Genomic DNA, 22,921 nt, shown 5'->3' with positions numbered 1-22,921 from the left:
ATAGGTACCACCCTGTTAACTGAGTCTAATAAGGCTTATATATGTTTCACATTGGTTTCTGATTCCTTAGTTAAGTATCCAGAAAGATTTCCTTGGTATCTAAAAGTTTTTTCCCTTGTTTTGAAAGTGTAATCAGGAAACATTCCTGCCAGCAAACATTTACTAATTTCTAATTATATGCCTGTCAGTGTTGTGGGTGCTGGAGATTTGATTTTGAACAATGTATTATCTTCTCTCTTTTCTTCTTCACTGCTGTAGAAAAATGAGATCCCAAATTTTGGGGTATACTTCAGTAGCTGAAAAGATACTGATGTGATGAATCTGGGGGTAGGGGTTTGTACCTTCTGAACACTAAGATATGTACAAAATGTACCTCACAGATAATCAGTATGGATTTTTTTTTTCCTTGTAGATTTAAAGAAGCTTAGATTCCTTTGCAGCCTATAAATATTTTATGTACATTGATAGAATAATAGGAAATTTTTGTAAATGGAGGTAACTTCATTGGCAGAAAACTATCTTGTGTAAAGAAATCATAGTTTTGGTTGGAGGGTGGTAATTACATTGTTAGAATATAGGAGTTTTGTTTTTGTTTTTTAATTCTCTGTGTTCTTATAACATGGGAATTCACTGAAATCTTTACCTGCAGAGACTTTTTAATTGATTCTCTCAGGTCTTTGAACAGTTCTGCTAAACAGATCTCTAATCTAGGGTTATATTCTTTGGATGTACCTTTATAAATTTCTGAGAAATTTTTCTAATCACACTGATGCTCTTAAATAACCTTCCAGTTCTTGCCATTCTTGTTCTTTGGACATTTATCTGATTGATAATCAGTTGTTATTTGAGTTTATTAATGAATTAATTTTTTTTTAAGATTTTTTATTTATTTGACAGAGAGAGATCACAAGTAGAGAGAGAGAGAGAGGAGGAAGCAGGCTCACTGCCTAGCAGAGAGCCCGATGTGGGACTCGATCCCAGGACCCTGAGATCATGACCTGAGCTGAAGGCAGAGGCTTAACCCACTGAGCCACCCAGGCAGCCCTGAATTAATTTTTTTAATGTGAATTTACTCAGTTGGAATACAGAATATCAATTTCACATGAGATGATTTAAAAACCGTGATGAAAAGACATTAATCCTTGCTCTGTGCAAATATTACTCTAGCTGTTGATGGTATATAAATAGACCCAAAAAAAGTGCAATCCATAAAGGACTAACCGTAAGCCTAACTAAACCTTAACCAAGAGACCTTAAGGGACTCTACGAAGTAGGGGAAGAAAGCATACAAAAACAGGAAGAAGGAAGTAGTGATAAGTCATCTGTCATCAACTGCGTATGGAATGATATACTCAGTAACCATGTTTTATCTTGCCTCTTAGCAAGATAATGTTAAAAAAGAGAAAATAAAACCCTCAATTTTTGTAAGGTTTTTCAGTAAATATTAAAAACATGTTAAAGTCTGAAAATACACTAGTCACTAAGAAGAAAATTTATTATTGTGATTCTTGTCTTCAAGGAACTGAACTTTTATTGTTAAAGTAAATAAGAAAAGAAAGTGAAGCAATATCGTATCTTTGTGAAATTCCCAAATTTGGGTGGGGTTGTTTTTTTAAGTTTATTATTTTTTTTAATACCTACACCCAGTGTGGGGCTTGAACTCAAGACCCCAAGATCAAGAGTAACATGTTCTCCCAGCTGAACCAGCAGGCTCCCCATAATTACCACATTTGGAAGATTGCTTATTAAAAAAATTCTTAATATATTTTAGTCATATATATACATATATGTATGTATATATTTTTTCTTTAAAGATGTATTCATTTATTTTAGAGCACATGTGGGGTGGGGAGGGCAGAGGAGGAAAATCTCAAGCAGACTCCCCACTTAGTGCAGAACCTAACATGGGGCTCTGTCCCACAACCCTGAGATCATGACCTGAGCTAAAATCAAGAGTCAGATGCTTAACCAATTGAGCCACCCAGGCACTTCAGTCATATGGTATACTAAAAATTAACACAAAATTCTTTACTTTAAATAACAGAAATGCCCCTTTGGCGCCTTATCAATTGTCAATTTACCAAGCAACTTGGAAAAAGAAACAACACATCGATATTGTGCCAATGCCTTCAAACTTCACAGGTATATCTTCAAGTCAACATATCTCTTTACTTCGGTCAAAAGTAAAATACATTTGGAATTTTCAGTGAAGTATAAAAATGGGAAAAGGTATTAACTGTCCACTAAAGAGAAATGCAAAACTATAACTCGGACAGAATCAAACTGTATATGTCAGTGGTTCATTCTGGCTAACATTAGAATTACCTGGGATTTTTTTTTTTTTTTAAACTAATACCTTGATTTCAGCCCAGTTGAATTACAATTACATCACATCTCCAGTTACAGAATCTAGACCTCAGTAAGTTGTAAAAGCTCCCAGGGGATTCAGATATACAAGTGAGGTTGAGAATCACTATTGTTAATAATACCCTTATCCCCAAAGTAACTTTTAAGGGAACTTGTTCTCTATTTATCCATTAATCTCACATACAGAGGATATTACTCTGAACTTGGACATATATTGTTAAATCACAGGAGTTCTTTGAGGTTTTTAAATCTGCTAAACACTGATATTTTGAATCTGGGAGTCTAGATTTACTAATAAAAAAGTATTTCTCAACCTGTCAGCTTTAAAGAGCCTACTGCAACAGGGAGAATGAAGTGGAATATTTCTGGTTGATGTGGCACTTTTCTCCTTGTAAGTAAATGGCAGGCAAAAAAAAAAACAACAAAAAACGACGACAATGTGAGGTTGCACCTGCTATGTAATTTTGTACCAAAGCATTTGGTTAGACCTTAAAACTCAGCCTTATATGTAAAGGAGAATTACTTTAGAGTGGACTTGAATGAAAACTGAAAAATAAAATTTGGAGTAATATTGGTCATGGATGTATTTCTAACGATTAACGGTTTAAGTTAATCTTGGCTGTTTTTTGTTTTGTTTTTTTTTTCTCTAATAGCCAATAATATCTGGCATATATCTCTTAGCTTATTAGTGGATGTGTGTGGAGTGCATGTGCATTAAAATACATGATCCTAATATGTATCTTTTTCTACCTAAGTCCAAGTTGTTTTATTATTTTCTTACATACTTACAACAGGTTGCCTATCCCTCGTCCAGGTGAAGTTTTGGGATTAGTTGGAACTAATGGAATTGGAAAGTCAACTGCTTTAAAAATTTTAGCAGGAAAGCAAAAGCCAAACCTTGGAAAGTATGATGTATGTATACCACCTTATGAAAATGAGTATGTAGGTCAGTTTTATGAGACTTTGAAGGAGAGTATATAATTTTTTTAAATGTTCTTATTTTCAACATTATTAATTAATGCTGAGAAACTATATATGGATGAAACTCCTTTTTAATTAAGATCTGTTAATGCTACTTAACTGACAAATCTGAGTTTTCTTAAACTGTTAGCCATCTAAACTTAAGATGCCTGAGGATTCTCTTTGGATATAGAGTTGATCCTTGAACAATGCGAGTGTTATGTGTGTTGACCCCCACATATAGATTCGAAAGTCTGTATTTAACTTTTGACTTCCCAAAAACTTAACTATTAAGAGCCTGCTGTCAACCAGAAGCCTTAGCAAGAACAATCAATTACTTATTTCACATATGTATTATTCTTGTATCCTTATGGTAAAGTCTGCTAGAGAAAAGATGTTATTGAGTAAATCATAAGGAAGAGAAGAAACACTTACAGTACTGTAATTATCAAAAAAATTCACACATATTGTTCAGAAGTCAATTGTAAAGTCATCCTTTTTGCATTATTGCGTATTACTAAATTCAAATAATTATATTTCTAGGATCCCCCTGATTGGCAAGAAATTTTGACTTACTTCCGTGGATCTGAATTGCAAAATTACTTTACCAAGATTCTAGAAGATGACTTAAAAGCCATTATCAAACCTCAGTATGTAGACCAGATACCCAAGGCTGCAAAGGTCAGTTACTCTTAGAGGAATTTATGTATTATGCATATTTGTAGAGGTATCAAAAATGTATCAAACTAAACTTGTTTTACTTGGTAACTCATTTGAATATTGAAGGAAAAAAGCTAACTATTTCTGGTATATTGTGACAGGGGACAGTGGGGTCTATTTTGGACCGAAAGGATGAAACAAAGACACAAGCAATTGTATGTCAGCAGCTTGGTAAGTGTTTATTTTGTGTATATGTTTTAATAGGCCCTGAACTTAACCTCATAAAGATGTCTTTTATATGGATTGCTGAAATTAATGGGAAAATTTTTTAGTAATTGTCATATTTACATTCTGTGTTAACACAGTTTTCAACTGAGACATCATTCACACCCAGAATGATGTACAGTATACGTTTTGCCTAGAAGAGGTAAAATAAAACTTCAACATTGAACACAATGCCTCCTTTATGTTCTTTGTAGATTTAACCCATCTAAAAGAACGAAATGTTGAAGACCTTTCAGGAGGAGAGTTGCAGAGATTCGCGTGTGCTGTTGTTTGCATACAGAAAGCTGATATGTAGGTTGCTTTATACTTTTTGTATATCTTAATCCTTATTTTAGAGTTTTTATTTGTGATACTGCTAATAAAGCAGTGCTTTTGAGAGAAATTAACAGAATAGTATCTCAGGTTCTCCTTTTGAGGTAGGATATTGTAGCAGTTATGCATCAGTTGCCCATTCCTGTTATTCCCGCAAGGGGACAATAACTCATTTATTTAAGATAAGTACTTTACAACTTACGGATTGCAGCATTTTTTAATATAACTAGTTGCTTATTATTTAAACTCTATACATGAAAGGATTTTTTCTTTTTTTTTTTTTTAAATAATCTCAAGTAGAATATGAGGTCTTTTAGGTTACCCTAAAAGAGTGGAATGCCATGTGAGAAAAAAAGGAAGAAGTTTCCTTCCTACTTTCCGGTGCCTCTCTTCTCCGAGATATTTTTTGCTCCCATCTTTTTCCACATTTCTGCTCTGGCATCCAATGCAGAGTCAGTCTTTTCCCCAGAGTATTCTATAATTCTCTGTGGTGCCCTGCTTTTCAAAAACTCTTACTTCTTTTAATGCATCTGACTTCAGCTCATCAAGAGAAACCTGTCTGAATTACTTCAGACTATATCAGAATATTTTTCATGAAGAGATAATAATTTGTAAGTTATCCTAAGCTCTCTCCTCAGCTTGATATGTAGCCCTGCTTTCATAATTTTTTTTCATCTTTTTACTTCTGAACAGAGTACAGAAGTTCTTACCCTTATGCAGTGGACTCCTCATTAGTGAAAGAGGGGATTGTTGTTGTTAAATCAGAAACCGTATTACAGGGATTTAAAATAGCATGTAAGAGAGAATTATATTTGTCTTGCAAATTACTATATTTGCTTTTCTTTTCCATAGTTTCATGTTTGATGAACCTTCTAGTTACCTAGATGTCAAGCAGCGTTTAAAGGCTGCTATCACTATACGATCACTAATAAATCCAGATAGGTAAGTACAGATTTGGTATATGTCTATATTATTTTAATTAGGAGTTATACAGTTTTCTGAAGATCATCAGTGGGATCATCAGTGTCATATACATTTGTATGTTTTCTCTTTCAGTTATTTAGAGCTACCACTTGAAATTACCTTCTTCTATCTAGAACAGAGGGTCTTAATGCTAGATTTATTTACCACTATGCCTGTCTCCAGGTAGCCTAGGGATACTCTGAAATGATACGAAAGTTCGGGTGTCCATGTATATATTTCTAGGAGGCAGATCATTAGCTTTTACCAGATCCTCAAATGGATTAAGTCACTCAAACACACAAAATTTAGAACATTATAAGGATCACCAGAGTAACTCCGGTTGTTTAGGGTCTTGCTGAACTCCAAAGGGTTCTTAACCTGTTAAATAATCACAACAGCTTTGGTTTATGGGATATTTCTGTAATTTGCAGAATTTTTAAATCCATTCTCTCCTTTGAGCCTCATAGTAATCTTGTGTGTTAGACTCTTAGGTGGTATTTCCATTTGGTAAATGAAGAAGTTTAATGTCAGAAATGGTAGTTATCTGATGTAGGTTTACAGATTTACAACATAGCAAAGCTGTTGACAAAACCCACAGATCTTTTCCTGTGTAGTGTTTTGTATGCCTCTTTCTATCAGTGACTGATGTAACACACAGCCAATATAAGAATGCAGGAGAAATCCCTAGGGGTCAAAACCAAAGAGAGAATGAAATTAAAGAGAAGAGACCAAGATATAGGTTTCTTGAGGGATGTTGCCTATCTGTAATAACATTAATAACCTCTGTTGTAATTAATGTAATTAGCAACCACTCAAGAGTAGGAAACAAAGCCTTGTATATTAGATTGTCACATATAAAATGCCAGGACTTTCGAATAATTGCTTTATCAGGGCGCCTGGGTGGCTCAGTGGGTTAAAGCCTCTGCCTTCGGCTCAGGTCATGATCCCAGGGTCCTGGGATCGAGCCCCACATTGGGCTCTCTGTTCAGCAGGGAGCCTGCTTCCTCCTCTCTCTCTGCCTGCCTCTTTGCCTACTTGTGATCTCTGTCTGTCAAATAAATAAATAAAATCTTAAAAAAAAACCAAAAAAAACAAAAACAAAACTGCTTTGTCAGCAAAACACAAGCACGTGAAGATGTCAGGGAAGCATATCTCACTCACTGAACTCATTGAGAGTGGAGGGGTGTCTCCCCTTCAAATATATTCATTGACCAGCAGTTCACATGGATATGGAATTAAAATTTATATAATCAGGGGAGTTTAAACTCTTCATAGTAAGAAAGTAACATAGAAAGAGCATCCTAGAATCTTTACTCATGTGGATGCCTAGCAGAAGCAAGTATAAAACCACATTGTAGGGATGTGCCCTCAATCCTAGTCATCCAGGGTTCCTACAAGAAAAGACTCGTGATCCAAATAATAATAGGAAACGATTTGAAAGTTAATTAGTAGACACAACAGACAATAGGATTAGACCTTCAAGAATGTCTCAGGTGATATTCTCAAAGAAACTATAAAACAGTAGTATCTAAAATATAAAAGGATATAAAATCGTAAGAATATGGTATCAAAAAAAAGCAATAGGTAAATGTTCAAAAAACTCAAACAGATTTAGAAGTTGGAAGTACAACTGTGATATTAAAAACTCACTGGACAGGGATACCTGGGTGGCTCAGTCGTTAAGCAGCTGCCTTCGGCTCAGGTCATGATCCCAGGGTCATAGGATCGAGCCCCACATTGGGCTCCCTGCTTGGCAGGAAGCCTGCTTCTCCCTCTGCCCTCCCCCTGCTTATGTTCTGCTCTCCCTGTGTGTCTCTCTCTCAAATAAATAAATAAAATCTTTAAAAAAAAGACAACTCATTGGACAGCTCAGACAGGTTAGGGACAGCAGAAAAGATCATTAGAAACCGAAAAGTTGATCGTGCAAGTTACCAGAATGAGCAGATTGAGAATGGGATTGAACTCTGATGGAGTTCAGAAGGGAGGTTTAGAGAATGGAATGAGAAGACTGTTTACATATATTTTAATAGGAGTCTGAAAAATAAAGCCATAGCAAGGTCATGGCTGAAGGTACAAATGATCCCCATACATACTTTGAAATGAAACTTAAAATTTATCAGTGATAAAGAGAGTGTTGTGCCAAATAGTAGCTGTAATTTTTACTTCATATGTAGGCCTGGACATTATGATAGACTCTTTGAGGAATATAAGAATATAACATGTAAGTCCTAGTATTCAAAGACTTAACAATTGATAAAGAAAAGAATATACAGGGGCACCTGGGTGGCTCAGTGGGTTAAAGCCTCTGCCTTCGGCTCAGGTCATGATTCCAGGGTCCTGGGATCAAGCCCCACATCAGGCTCTCTGCTCAGCGGGGAGCCTGCTTCCCTTCCTCTCTCTCTCTGCCTGCCTCTCTACCTACCTGTGATCTCTGTCAGATAACTAAATAAAATCTTAAAAAAAAAAGAAAAGAATATACAGGCAGTCAAATCAGTGATTCTCAACCCTCGCCCCTTTTCATAAAATATTTTTATATCCCTTTATTATGAAAATCTTGGATAATACCTATTTTCACACATAATTTTCTTTTAAATATCACATAACATCCTAACCATAATAAAAAGAACTAAAAGGAAAGTGATTTACATCCAGGTGACATACATCTTAATATGTAAATGTTCAGGGGGCACCCAGGTGGCTCAGTCGGTTAAGCCTCATCTGACTCTTGGTTTCGGCTCAGGTCATGATCTCAGGGTCGTGGGACTGAGCTCTGCATCAGGCTCCATGCTTAGCAGAGTCTGCTTGGGATTCTCCCCCTCTGCCCCTATCCCTGCTCATACATGTTCTCTTTCTCAAATAAATTAATAAATAAAATCTTAAAAAAATATGTGTTTAGGCATTTTCAATGCTGTATTTTTAGAGGGCACTAGCCATAATTGTAATAGACTAACATGTCAAAACAAATTAGATTGACTAAGTGAAGAGAATGATTGAGTTAAACATTTTCACAACTGTCTTGGATGTTATTTATAGATAAAAGGGTTAAAGTAATCTCTTCGTGATAGATTCATGAAAAAAAGTGACAAGTATATGCATCCTGAAATTCTGTGACATGTCAAGGCAAAGTCTTAATGCTGTAAAAAGATTTCAGAGATCATATCCTTAAAACAAGAAGTAGAGCATGGATTGGAGAAAGGACACTAATACACAAGATTTTTTAGCATTTGACCTCCGAGAACATCTTTGGTAAGATTAAAAACCAACAGGTGACCCAAAATTAATTGTAGGAATTTCACAGCTTAGGTTTTTCTATGCTGCAGATTTGTTTTCTTTACAAACCCTCAGAAAATAGAGTGGCTCACTTAAATCTTTTTCACATTTTGGACTTCTCTGTAAGTTCCACTTAAAGGTAGCGATATCAGAAGCTTTGACCTAGTTTTTTTTCTTCTTTTCAACGCAAATCAAAAGCCTCTATATGATACTATGCCACCTTAAACTGAGTTGTGAAATTTTAATGGTAAGAAGTAGACAGTTATTCCAGATAATGGAACATTGCCAACAAAGATACCAAACTAGGATGAGTATTGGCTCACTTGCGTGGTTTGCCCTTTTTATTGATGATGCTTCTTACCAGTGTGGTAGAAATGATTTCTTTCCTTTTTTATTTTTTTAAGATTTTTACTTATTTATTTATTTGACAGAGAGAAAGAGAGTACAAGCAGGGGGAGTGGGAAAGGAAATAGACTCTCCACTGAGCTGGGAGTCAGCTGCCAGGCTCAGTCCCAGGACCCTGGGATCATGACATGAGCTGAAGGCTGACGCTTAACCAACTGAGCCATCCAGCGCCCTGAAAACATTTCCTTTTAATATTTTCTTTTCATAATTAAATTTGTCCCTTTTTTTCATTCTTTTTACCACCTGATACCTAGATTGCTATGATAGCTTTCTTTAAAAAGTCTGTGGTTCTTCCTTCTTGCCATATTAATCTAAAATGATTTTTTTTTTCTTATTCTAGACCTGTGCTGCATCTTCTAGCCATATGTTGCTATTTTAATTTTAATTGAAATTAAAAATTCATTCCCTCAGTCAAACTACACTAGAACATTTTCATAGCCATAGGAAATTCTACTGGACAATTCTATTTAAGAACTGAACATTTGGGATGCCTGGGTGGCTCAGTTGGTTAAGCTGCTGCCTTTGGCTCAGGTCATGATCCCAGGGTACTGGGATCGAGTCCCGCATCGGGCTCCTTGCCCAGCAGGGAGCCTGCTTCTCTCTCCTCCTCTGCCTGCCACTCTGCCTGCTTGTGCACTCTTGCGCTCTTTCTCTCTCGCTCTCTCTCCCTCTCTCTGACAAATAAATAAAATCTTTAAAAAAAAAAAAAAAAACTGAACATTTTCCCCCATTGTCAATTTAGCATAAATCCAAATTCTTCATTTTGTCATTCAGTAACTTTATTAAACATCACTTTGGTACATATCACAAGACTAAAAATCATAGAGGTACTAAAATGTACTATGTAGTCTCACTTCATAAAATTTAGGAACAAGTTGTAGAGATACTCAAAAATAGTAAAATCCAAATAACAGTTCAGAGTGAGAAAGGTTCAAGAGTTGCGGAAAGCTCATTTGCATATTAGGAGATTATACAGTAGGTAGAATTGTGATGGACTTTATAGGGTTGAGTAAGATTTCAGCAGGTGAAGATTTAAACATTTACTAGAAGAAACAGTCCTTAGACACATAGAAATGGAAAAGTAGATTATTCAGGAAACAAAGATCCATTTTTTAGTGTGCCTTATACTCAGGAGAAGTAGTACCTGAAGTTTTGGAAACTCTTGAAAGAAAGTCTTAGGATGTTAATTTGTTTTATTTGCAACTGAGAGCCATATCTGGGAACCTGAAAAAAATGAGGTTTGTTAAAAGTCTATAGCAATATTGAAAGAAACTTGAGAACCTGAGCAAGGGTTTAGGCAGAAAAAAAAAGAAACAAAATGAATACATAATACATGAGACATTGTTGAGAAAGAGTTGACAGACTTGAGAATTTAAACAGTTTATCATTGGGAATAAAATTAGTGCTTTTTTTTAAACAGGAGTAATGACTCAATTAATACAAATGTGGATAATTTTTACTTGTGTAGGAAACAAGTTGGAATTTGAGATGTCTATAGGACATTGCTTTTTTAACATTTTGAACTAACTCAAATAGGAATAAAATGCTGCATAAAAGTGTCATGACTTTTATTTGCCTGATAGTTTGTACACTAGCAATACTGTTCCCTACCACTTCAAAAGTCACATCCTAAAAAAAACTAAGAAAAAAATGTCACATCCTGTCCCGTCCCACTTACATAGTACTGCAGTATACACCTTTTTCCTTTCCGACCTTCACTAGACTTTATATCTAGAGAACATACTTGGATGTATACTTTTTTTGGTAATGTTTTGTGTCTATCCCTTGTTTTCCCCAACTAATTTGAAAATTCTCCAGTTAAGCTTCCTGTCATCCTGTTCTCTGCATCTCCTAATGCAGCTAGCATATGGGACAGGACAACTAGAAGGGCTTAATCTATAAGATGAATAGCATAGTCAAGAGTTTAGGCTACATCAGATTTAAATCTATTGTAATTGTTTTGGCTTGGTAAAGTTTATTTAAAAATGTGTTCTTTATTGGCAAAACACATTTATTTCATGTATCTAAATTGTTTCCCATTATTTTTTTTCCCCCTTCCTTTTAGTTTAGGAAAATAATTTGAAACAAAAGACTGATAATGAGTCTTATTTTAAAGAAAATGTTTTAAGGCTTTGCTTAATATGGTCTCTGCATTTAATTTTTTTAACATATCTGTTTTCCTGACATTTACACTGTTCTAAGAATTTAAATGTAATTAAATATAATTTTAATTTCATTATATGTTATGTTACATTTAAAAATAAAAATCTATATTGATTTGCAGATATATCATTGTGGTGGAGCATGATCTAAGTGTATTAGACTATCTCTCTGACTTCATCTGCTGTTTATATGGCGTACCAAGTGCTTATGGTGTTGTCACTATGCCTTTTAGTGTAAGAGAAGGTAACTTGAAAAATTATTTACACAATGCTGTATTCTTTAACTCTAATGCTTCGAAAATGTATTACTGTTGATATTAAGTAGTTATATGTTACTCTTTTATCCAAAACTCCAGTATTAATGGAATTTAATCACTCAACAGAATGTTTATATATGAGGTTGTAGCCATTAGTTGTTATTCACAACATTTCATTTTGGAGAATTTTCTGTCAGGGGATAGAAATGTTTTCTCAGTTTCACTCTTTGCAGTCTTAAAAGTTATTATATTTTGGCTTCTACAGCATCATTGTGGTATTTGTCATCTTTATCTTCGAAAGCCCAATACCAGTAGTGAAACTTAAAATTTATTTAGTGCTCATCTTGTTTTCATGTTTCAAATTTATCTGTAATCTGTATCTTAAGTTTGTAGATCTTAGACTGTCTAAAGGCCTAATAAGGTAGTTTAGTAAGTATTCTTTAAATAAGATAGTAAAATAGCTTCATAAGTATAGTTTTATTTATTCCTTCTACTTTCAGGAAAGAGGGACTCTCTGGCCTCTCTTTTCCATATCTCTTCTCTACCTAAGCAAGTTAGGCAAAAATAAAAACTAACCTACTACTAGTATCTCCTGAAACAAATGTCAGTGCATTCTCTACCTAGTATGCCTTTTTCCTCTTAATTTCTTTGCCATTTCCTTCCACTGATTTCTTCCTCCTCTTTTACTTTGTATTTCATCTTTCTTAGGTGTGCCTTCAGCTGTCAGTCTAGAACAATTAGGAACACCCAAATGGACTACCTATGTCATACTTTGAAAAAATACCGTATTTTACAAGAAGAATTACTCATGTAGTCTTTAGGTTGAGCAGGCTCTTTTTTTTTTTGAAAGTGATCTCTTCAAAGAGATAACTTTTTTGAGATACCTAAGAAACTTTGGTAAAAAGGAATTTATATTGGGTCATAACACTTTGCATAAAAAGGTAGTGGTAGCTTTTTTTAGTTTATAAAAAGTACATAAAGTTTTTAGGTTAAGATAAGGTGAAGGAATTGCTGTCACTTATCTATTTGTGCATTTGATATAAATATATGCATATGTTAAGGAAAAAGTTGTGAGATTGCCCAGTTTTCTTTCCAGTAGTCTGTTTTAAGAGAGGATATTAAAAAGTTATTAATTTTTTATTCTCCTCAATTTAGCAAGTACTTATTGAGTACCGACTCTATACCATGGAGTAGGTCCAGAATTGTGTTGATAATGACATAGGCAGGTAGCATTCACTCTTCACAATTCTAGTTATAAATGCCATGTCTAAAAGCTATACCATTTTAAGAAATGGTTCCTGGTGAAGTTTTTGAAGTTCCCCACTGTTAAAACAATTCAAGTAAATAAGAACTTATTTTCTGCTTTCTGTGAATACTGAAATTGATGCCATAAAAATGTGTGTAAAAGCTTTCTCTGAACTGTATAACTGTAAAGGCAGTTACAGCTTGAACTATCTTAAATTGACAAGACAGACATTGCAGTGGAAATGGAAAGGCTGGTTTGTTAATGATTTTTTGCACAGTCACACTTTCCTGAGCCTCTGTTCCCTTATCTGATAAATTAGGTATCTGGATTAAGTGGCCACTACGGTTTCCTTCAAATCTATATTCCTATTTAATTTTTGGTTTTAATTTTTTTGTCCTCACATTTATAATTTTTAAGTAGTTTTAAGATAAAAAACATGCTGACTTTTGGCAAGATCTTTCATTCGTTCTTTCAGCAAATACTGGAATACCTGTGTTCTAGGCTGAGGCTGTAGACCCCCCCTGATATGGCTCTCAATTCTAGAGGATATGAGTAACCACCTTAGGCTTTCTTTCAAGATCTTCCAGGCTTGAGCTACTATCTTTCTCTTATTATCTTAAATATAGGAAACAGTGAAAACAGATCTTTTCATTTTCCCAAATAACCCACTTTTTCATTTCTGTGTCTGCCGTTGTGGATCTTAACAGTTTGGAGAGATCCTCATGTACAGTATGTTTTCTTTCTGTTACTAAAAGATGTTTAAATAATAGTGTTGGGGCGCCTGGGTGGCTCAGTGGGTTGAGCTTCTGCCTTTGGCTCAGGTCATGATCTCAGGGTCCTGGGATCAAGGCCCGCATCAGGCTCTCTGCTGAGCAGAGAGCCTGCTCCCCCGCCCCCTCTGCCTGCCTCTCTGCCTACTTGTGATCTCTCTGTCGAATAAATAAATAAAATCTTTAGGGGGAAAAAAGTGTTTATTTTTGTATAGTGAAGCCAAATAAAAGGTTAAATGAAGTCTGTTCGTTACTCTAAATATATTACAAACCTGCAAAATTAATCTGAAAAAATGCAGTATATATTATAACTTCTGTTTGTGGTATCTAGATCTCATGTGAAAATGCATACTCATAACTTTATTTAAAAAATTATTCCCCAAATTATATCTTTACGTCTGAAAATATTCCATTTTTAACTGTCATTTTTTTCAGAGAAATTAGAAGTTTTGATTTAAAAGTACAGCAGAAATGCCACCATATTCTTTTGCATAAAACCTAATGGAAAAAAAACCTTACATAAGTCACATCATAATGAAGAGATATGCTTTGTGTATATAGACAAATATATATGCATAGGTTATTTCAACTTGCATTAGATACATAAAACACCATGTTATCACTGCATGTTACCACAAATCCACAAAAATTTGAAATCTGTGCTTAGATTGCTCCCAAGAGAACCTAGGGTTTTGCTTTTATATGATAATTTCTTGCTTTGGAGAAAAACTAGTTTTTAATTGATCTTTACTAATCTTTTGTCAATGACTCCAACAGGCATAAACATTTTTTTGGATGGCTACGTTCCGACAGAAAACTTGAGATTCAGAGATGCATCACTTGTTTTTAAAGTGGCTGAGACAGCTAATGAAGAAGAAGTTAAAAAGATGTGTATGTATAAATATCCTGGAATGAAGAAAAAGATGGGAGAGTTTGAGCTAGCAATTGTAGCTGGAGAGTTTACAGATTCTGAAATCATGGTGATGTTGGGGGAAAATGGTAAGTTTTTCTCACTCCCTTTATTTGTCACAGAGAGAGAGGGAGAGAGAGCAAGCACAGGCAGACAGAATGGCAGGCAGAGGCAGAGGGAGAAGCAGGCTCCCTGATGAGCAAGGAGCACGATGTAGGACTCGATCCCAGGACGCTGGGATCATGACCTGAGCCGAAGGCAGCTGCTCAACCAACTGAGCCACCCAGGCGTCCCATCACTCCCTTTATTTGAAAGTCTGTTCTGTGGGGAGTGGGTTAAGCCTCTGCCTTCGGCTCGGGTCGTGATCTCGGGGTCCTGGAATTGAGCCCTGCATCAGGCTCTCTGCTCAGCAGGGAGCCTGCTTCCCCCTCTCTGTCTCTGCCTGCTTGTGATCTCTGTCAAATAAATAAAATCTTTAAAAGAAGAAAAAAAAAAGGAAAGTCTGTTCTGTTTATCCAGTAACTTAGTTTTAGCTACTTGATGAAAAACTGACTCAGTTGTAGGTCTGGGATCTAGGCTAAACCCATATATTTCTCAGTGTAGTTCACATTTTGTGATGTTGTATGATTTAATATTGTCATTCAATCAAGTTTATATTTTACGTATTTTGTTTCGTAACCTGTGGTGAAAATAAGATATCTTTTTTTCCCAAGCTAGTTTTTCTCTGTATAAATTGATAGGACAAAATAAATAATCCAAAAACAATCTAGTTTTTTCTTGGCATTTCTCCATTTGAGCTCTCATTTTAAATTCAGGCTCATCTTTGTAAATAGTTTTATTACCTAAATTCTCAGTATTACATTGCTGTCATAAATAGAGCTGTGAGTTGAATTTGAGTACAAAAAGTCTCGTATTGCTTTCAAGATTCGAAGGAGTTAAAAAATTAAAAAAAAAACCCACAAGATTTTAATTGTATACTTAGAGCTTGTAAATCTCTAGAAATTCCCTTGGAGGATTTTGCAATGTATCATTAACTGATGCATTCGTTAACTGATGGAGGAAATTTGACCAAGTCAAATTTGATGGCTTGCATTTGACCAAGTATTTCATATAAACGGATTTAAAAGGATGACTCCATCATAACAATACTATACCACTTGACAATAAATTGTGTTGGTATTTTAGCTAAATAATTATTTTAAAAACTAACCCAAGACTTGTATTTCATAGATCTACCATTTATTAAAATGGTTATTAATAAGATTTATTAATCTGTTATATTCCTCCCATTTAGTTTCAAATGATATGTTCAAAGTGAATCGTGAAAGCTTTGAGTATTTTTCTGTATAACCTTCAGAATTTGGTAATGTCATTATATATCTTTAAAACTAATTTCTTATTAAAACCCTGGAGTGTACATAGTGTTTTACTATAAATGTGAACCATTTTTCAAGTCTGTTTGTTGTATGTTGTGTTGGCAGGTACTGGTAAAACCACATTTATCAGAATGCTTGCTGGAAGACTTAAGCCTGATGAAGGAGGTACTGTTGTATATTGTTGACTGTTTTTACTCTGTCACACATGGGAAACTTTGAAGATATGGGTAATTATCATTGTCTTCTTTGTTTGCATTATTTTACAGGAGAAGTGCCGGTTCTAAATGTCAGTTATAAGCCACAGAAAATCAGTCCCAAATCAACTGTGAGTAACGATTCTGTTATTTGGTTATTAAAGGAAAGTTTATACACACACACACACACACACACACAGAGAGAGTTTTAATCTTTCACTGTATCAAAATTCTTTATTTTCTGTACAGTTTTACCAAAAGTGGCTAAAGAGTAGCATCAAGACGTCAGTCCTTGATTCCATTGTTAGGAAATGCTTCTAAAATCTGTTTGACATCTTTTTCCAAAATAAAAACCTACTAATGTGGGGGCATCTGGCTGGCTCAGTCAGTGGAACATGTTAGTCTTTATCTTGAGGCCGTGAGTTCAAGCCTCTTGTTGGGTGTAGAGCTTACTTTAAAAACAAAACAAAACAAAAAACCTGACATTTAATGTGTGTTTTATGCTGCATATAACATGAGCAAAAAACTAAAAGGCCACCTCCAAGATAGGAGAATACTCTTGCAAATTATTGAATAGTAAGGTACTTATATCCAGAATATATAAAGAACTTTTACAACTCAGTTTAAAATTGGGCCAAGGATTTGAATAGTCATTTTTTTCAAAGAAAATGTGCAAATGGCCAAATAAGCATGTAAAGATGCTCAGCACCATCAGTTATTAGGAAAGTGCAAATAAAACTACAGTGAGATACTACACACACACTAGGATGACTTAAATAAAAGACAGTAACGTATTGGTAAGGGTATGGATAAACTGGAACCTCATGCATTGCTGATGGGAATGCAAGATGTTATGGTATAAGAGCCACTTTAAAAAAAGCTTGACAGGGACGCCTGGGTGGCTCAGTTGGTTAAGCAGCTGCCTTCGGCTCGGGTCGTGATCCCAGCGTCCTGGGATCGAGTCCCACATCGGGCTCCTTGCTCTGCAGGGCACCTGCTTCTCCCTCCGCCTCTGCCTGCCATTCTGTCTGCCTGTGCTCACTCGCTCTCCTTCTCTCTCTCTGATAAATAAATAAAAAATATTAAAAAAAAATAAAAAATAAAGAAAGAAAGCTTGACAGTTCCTCATATGATTAACATAGAGTTACATATGAACCAGCATTTCCACTCCTAGTTACACATACCCAGGAGAAATGAAGACCTTTCTCAACACAAAAATTTGCACACAAATGCATTATTCATAATAGTCAGAAAGTGGAAAACCATCTCAATGTCTGTCAACTGATGAATGGGTAAACAGTGTGGTATATCCCTGAAATTGGAACTATGGTACTTGTACTCAGTACCTCTTTGTCAGGCCTATTTGAGATAGCTTACAATAAAAATTTTATTTTTGATACTTTGTATAAGCTTAGCTTTTAAGTTCTCAGACTCAGCCCTCTTCAAAACAACAAGCACAGGACATCTTAAGATTCATCCCCATCATGTTAGGCATTTTGTGTTATCTTTCTGATTGCCAGAGGGTACTTGATACCCATGCTGACCTTGAGAATTATTCCTATTCTCAAATGATAATCTTTCTTGAAACAGTCATCATTTACTACTTTCAGATTTTAAGATGCTTTTTTTACTTATTGGACATGATGGGTTTTTAACATTAAAATTTCAGAACACGCTATAGATGATGAATAAGCATAAAAATATATCTGTGGGTGGCAAATTGATATATTTTTTTGCTCTGGAGCTTGGCTTTGTCAAGATAATTAGAGGAGTTCTGTACTGAAATAAAATTTCAATACTTTTCTCACTAAAAACAGGGAAGTGTTCGACAGTTGCTACATGAAAAGATAAGAGATGCTTACACTCATCCACAATTCGTGACTGATGTGATGAAGCCTCTGCAGATTGAAAACATCATCGATCAAGAAGTACATACTCTGATTTTTATTGTATTTTAAACTTTGTATGTCTCTACGTAGTTTGCTAAACAACTTCTCCAAATAGGTGCAGACATTATCTGGTGGTGAACTGCAGCGAGTGGCATTGGCACTTTGTTTGGGCAAGCCTGCTGATGTCTATTTAATTGATGAACCATCTGCGTATTTGGATTCTGAGCAAAGATTGATGGCAGCTCGAGTTGTCAAACGGTAATGTCCTGCCAGTAAGAGTATTAGTTTTAATTATGTGCGATGGCATACAACGGTGCTAAATACAGCATTTGAATAGTTGGTAACAGAAAACTGGAAACATTTTCAAATTCATGTATTTTAGTTTCATACTCCATGCTAAGAAGACAGCCTTTGTTGTAGAACATGACTTCATTATGGCCACCTATCTAGCAGATCGAGTCATCGTTTTTGATGGCATTCCATCTAAGAACACAGTCGCAAACAGGTAAAATGATTTTCTGAAACGTTCAACCCTATTTGTAAGCTCTTACAATTAAAGTTATTACTCAAAAATTTCCTTTGAGCTTATAAACACTTATCATACCATTTTAATTTTTAAAGAGGTAGCCAGTAATTCTAGGAATGATTGTGACTTGCATGATTATTCATGTTGAATATATACTGGTTGGGACTGGAAAAACTAGTGTTCAGACCTTAGAACTCCTGACCCAGGGAGATAAGCATGCAGAGCTCTGGGCTGCTCACGTTTTCTTGCAACTTAACTTCTGTCTACTTCATTATTTGGATTTTCAAAACAGATTAGGATGTTGATTCCCTGAAAACCACTGATGCTCTATACAGCAGATAAAGAAAACAAGATGCTCATAGGTTACTTGATTTTGTCCACAACTTACCCTGCTAGTGGTAATGCTCACAGTGGATCCCAAATATCTGGTACTGATCTACAACAGAGACAAAATGAATGATTTTACCATTTCCCCTTTTTTCTTTTTCTTTATTGGCTTGAATGAGAGCATTTGTCATATAGAGAAGTCTAACATTCAAATCAGCGTAATGAGAAATTTCTTAGACTTTTTAGTGCTGCAACCTTATGTTAGTTTGAAACATATGGAATTACTGATATGCCACCATCTTTTTCCTATGAAAGTAGCAATTTCATGTGATTGCAACAGGTTTCTGATATTAAAGAGGGAGGAATGGAGTTGCTATTTGAATAATTCATCCAAAAATGTGTAAGAGCTTAACTTCCCAAAATTCCTTTGTTTTCATTTTAAAGTTTTTACCAATTGAGAATTAACATCTTACTTTGAGAGGGAAATTTCATAGACTATAGAAAGCTTATTAAATTCAAATAACAATCCTTTATATTTACAAAAATGTTTAAAATGTTCCACAAGTATGATGCAGTTTAGTATGATTTAAGAACTAGTTTGGGTAAAAAAGATGAATAAAGGAGTTACAAGGTATAATAAATCCTTTGTGCTGTACATACTCCCTCCAGTGCCAAATTTCTGATGTTCATGTTACCTTTTCTGTTAGATTCTCTACTCCCCTGAAAATGTCAGATTGGAAATTCTGTAATCTCCTAATTAATCTTTTGTTTTTCTAAAGTAGTATTTCTTAAATGTTTCTTTTTCCAGATCAGAAACATAGTTTAAACTGGGTTTGTTTCACACAAAAATATAGCCAAATAAACTAAACAGTCCAAGCAAAGACCCTTCTGAGTGTAGAATTTATAATATGCTATGATTATACTATTACCTAGAGAACTTGTGATCAGGGAACTATGAGGGAACCATGCGGCTCTTCATCACAAAATGTAGTGAAATTTGTGGGATAAATTTTAATCACAATTGATGTCTTATTTTTCCTCTAGTCCTCAAACCCTTCTGGCTGGCATGAATAAATTTTTGTCTCAGCTTGAAATTACATTCAGAAGAGATCCAAACAACTATAGGCCAAGAATAAACAAACTCAATTCAATTAAGGTAGGTAGAAAAACTCTTAAATCATGGATAATTTCTGACAAATAATCGGAAGGCATGTTTCATATTGGAAACCTGTTTCATAAAAAAAAATTGTCATTTCGTTAATTCTAAGATTCATATTTTTCACCTGAATATCTGATGGCAGCCTTCAGTCTGGTAGGCAGTAATGATGCAGTTGCTTTTGCTACGCAAACTCAGACCTGTTCATGTTATCTTGGAGCTGTACCCCCACTACTGTACTGCCTGTGTTGAGTTTAATTGCCATTTTAAATATCTTCAGAAAGATTACACTAACTCACTGTCAAAACAAGGAAGTTTTTACAGAAAACCATGACCACTCTCTCATGTTTTTCTTCTAGTGCACACACAGCAACCAACACCTGATTAAAATATTTTACAAATCCAGACATGCTCCTTCAATGAGCATAAACTTCTACACAATGGAAAAACATTTTGTCAGTTTAATTGGCAGTATTTTCCTTTCTTTGTGATATATAAAGTTATTAATTATGCCCCCTGCAATTAATGGAGTGTGTGCAACAGTTTTTTAAGAAAGCAATAATTTCTTGGCCACTCAGAAAAATGAATTAACTGTAAAAAAACTTCTGTGTTTTTGTCTCCTGTGGTGTCTACTTAAAATGCTTATGTTTCATGGCCCTCTAGCTCTTGTCCTTAATACTAGCATTTACTAGATTATTTTCATATTTGTACTCTAGCTTTGCTAGTAAACTATAACCTTAGAAAGCAGAGACCAGGTCAATCAGTATACATCATGTATTCTTTTTTTTTTTTAAGATTTTATTTATTTATTTGACAGACGGAGATCACAAGTAGGCAGAGAGGCAGGCGGAGAGAGAGGAGGAAGCAGACTCCCTGCTGAGCAGAGAGCCTGATTCGGGGCTCGATCCCAGGACCCTGAGATCATGACCTGAGCCGAAGGCAAAGGCTTTAACCCATTGAGCCACCCAGGTGCCCCACATCATGTATTCTTAAGAGGCTGACACAGTGGATTGATGTCTTCAGACTTTGCTGTGTATTTTGTTTAAAAATTACTGTCTGGTCAGGATAATGAAATTACAAGTTCTGACTTGAAAAGTTCTTGTTTTAAAAATCATATTAAGTAGAAAAGAGGAACTAAATTCTACAACACTTATGCACAGCTTAATTTTCCTAAGAATTCCTTCCAAAGTGTTAACAAATGTTATATTTGTCTTTTTCTTGTGTAGAAACCCATGGTTCTGGCCCCAGATATACCTAGTCATCATTCCTCTGTGCCCACTCATCTTAGTCGTCATACCTTGATCCTAATAGGAAACTCCTAGGCAGATAGGTGGATGGATCATTACTGGCCAGTCTATAAACAGTACTGGGAAAAAATACTTTTATATGCACTTTGTGTAATAGTTCTCAAACTGACAGTGTTAACCTTCTGGACTAGAGGCTTGTTAAAGTCAAAATGATGAGGGGCGCCTGGGTGGCTCAGTGGGTTAAAGCCTCTGCCTTCGGGTCAGGTCATGATCCCCGGGGGTCCTGGAATCGAGTGCTGAGTCGGGCTCTCTGCTCAGTGGGGAGCCTGCTTCCTCCTTTCTCTGCCTGCCTCTCTGTTTGTGATCTCTGTCAAATAAAAATCTTTAAAAAATAAAGTCAAAATGATGAAAATGGAATTTAATAGTTTAGCTGAAAATAGCATTTTATATAAGCAAAATTTTACATACATAAGTAAGGCATTTTATATAAAGGGGCTTTGCTTGAGGTGGACTAAGGGAATTTTCTGGTGGTAGGGATAAGTAACAGAGGTCCTAATCTTGTCTTTGATTTAGTGGATCCAGGAATATCCAGATGCAGACAGTGAGTGCAGAGGAGGTTGTAGAGGTGCTATTGTAAACACTGCTAACCAATACTGTGGGTGAAAGTCTACCCTCAACATACAGGAGAATGGTGTTGATTTTGTTGTTTCTCTTTTTTAGGATGTAGAACAAAAGAAGAGTGGAAACTACTTTTTCTTGGATGACTAGACTGAATCAGAATATTGAAAAGCCATTTCTTAAAGGAAACATTTATTGGGATTTTTGTCATATAAAACTTTAATCAGGTTTTATGTCCCACATACTCTGGAGCTTGAAGTATAATTTACTTAATGTAACATCAAAAGCCAGTTGTGTTGTAAATTACAGTCTGAACACAGAAAATGCATTTTTCTGTTCTTGATAAGGCCCTTTTTATGTATAACATTCTAAATTGAAGACATTTCAAGCTACACAAATTACCTCCAAGTTTTCATGATGTATGGGAAGATTTTCAGTAGGTGTCATCATATTCATGTACCAAATGCTGACCAGTGTTACTCCCTTTTAAAAATCTTGAAAAAGCTTTCTGTACTTAGTGTTTGCCAAATATTCCTCTATAATGAAACTGCCCTTGTTTTAAAAGCCGGTCGAAGACTCCACTAAAGAAATTTGATAAATAAACATCAGGATTATATTTGTTATTTGTTTTCAGTCTTTGCACTAGGTTTTCAGGGTGTTGAGACTTTCAAAGGAAGAGCATCTACTACTATAAAACACCACTGTTTGGAAAATGGCCATGTTCCCAACTTAAGCATTGTTTACAATGTTTTTGGTGCTTTTGAATATCTTTTGAGTATCAAAAGTCATTTCAACACCCTTCCCCCCCCCATCCACCAGAAAAAACCCTAACTTTACTATGAATTACTCAGTTTTAGTATTCCATAAAATTCTATATTCTATAATTGTCAAAGTAACATTCTTTACACAATTGTACAATCACTGATCAAGATTTAGGAAAAGCATTTTAAAGAATATTTGCTTCCTTTAAAAGTATAGGCTCAAAATCTTTAGAGCTGATGCCTAAGCATCTGTGTAATTT

At 35.2% G+C, this 22,921-nt stretch overlaps 1 protein-coding gene across 1 annotated transcript in view; it reads left to right on the top strand.

The window, feature by feature from the left end:
* Positions 1 to 22,516, top strand: part of LOC111154944 (ATP binding cassette subfamily E member 1) — a 31,017-nt gene extending 8,501 nt beyond the window's left edge. Inside the window, exons 4-18 of the mRNA XM_022514908.1 lie at positions 2,045 to 2,142; positions 3,162 to 3,279; positions 3,871 to 4,008; positions 4,149 to 4,218; positions 4,467 to 4,563; positions 5,437 to 5,526; positions 11,507 to 11,628; positions 14,435 to 14,656; positions 16,049 to 16,108; positions 16,210 to 16,268; positions 17,955 to 18,065; positions 18,142 to 18,284; positions 18,409 to 18,531; positions 19,924 to 20,035; positions 22,003 to 22,516. Of these exons, the coding sequence (XP_022370616.1) occupies positions 2,045 to 2,142; positions 3,162 to 3,279; positions 3,871 to 4,008; positions 4,149 to 4,218; positions 4,467 to 4,563; positions 5,437 to 5,526; positions 11,507 to 11,628; positions 14,435 to 14,656; positions 16,049 to 16,108; positions 16,210 to 16,268; positions 17,955 to 18,065; positions 18,142 to 18,284; positions 18,409 to 18,531; positions 19,924 to 20,035; positions 22,003 to 22,050 (1,611 nt within the window). The 3' untranslated portion in view covers positions 22,051 to 22,516. The remainder of the gene's footprint in view (positions 1 to 2,044; positions 2,143 to 3,161; positions 3,280 to 3,870; positions 4,009 to 4,148; positions 4,219 to 4,466; positions 4,564 to 5,436; positions 5,527 to 11,506; positions 11,629 to 14,434; positions 14,657 to 16,048; positions 16,109 to 16,209; positions 16,269 to 17,954; positions 18,066 to 18,141; positions 18,285 to 18,408; positions 18,532 to 19,923; positions 20,036 to 22,002) is intronic.
* Positions 22,517 to 22,921: the final 405 nt, after the last annotated feature.

The sequence above is a fragment of the Enhydra lutris genome, unplaced genomic scaffold (genome assembly GCF_002288905.1).
Source record: "Enhydra lutris kenyoni isolate GAN:26980312 unplaced genomic scaffold, ASM228890v2 scaffoldscaffold3, whole genome shotgun sequence".
NCBI lineage: Eukaryota > Metazoa > Chordata > Mammalia > Carnivora > Mustelidae > Enhydra > Enhydra lutris.
The sequence above is the reverse complement of the archived record's forward strand: the minus strand, read 5'-3'. Positions and strand labels throughout refer to the sequence as shown.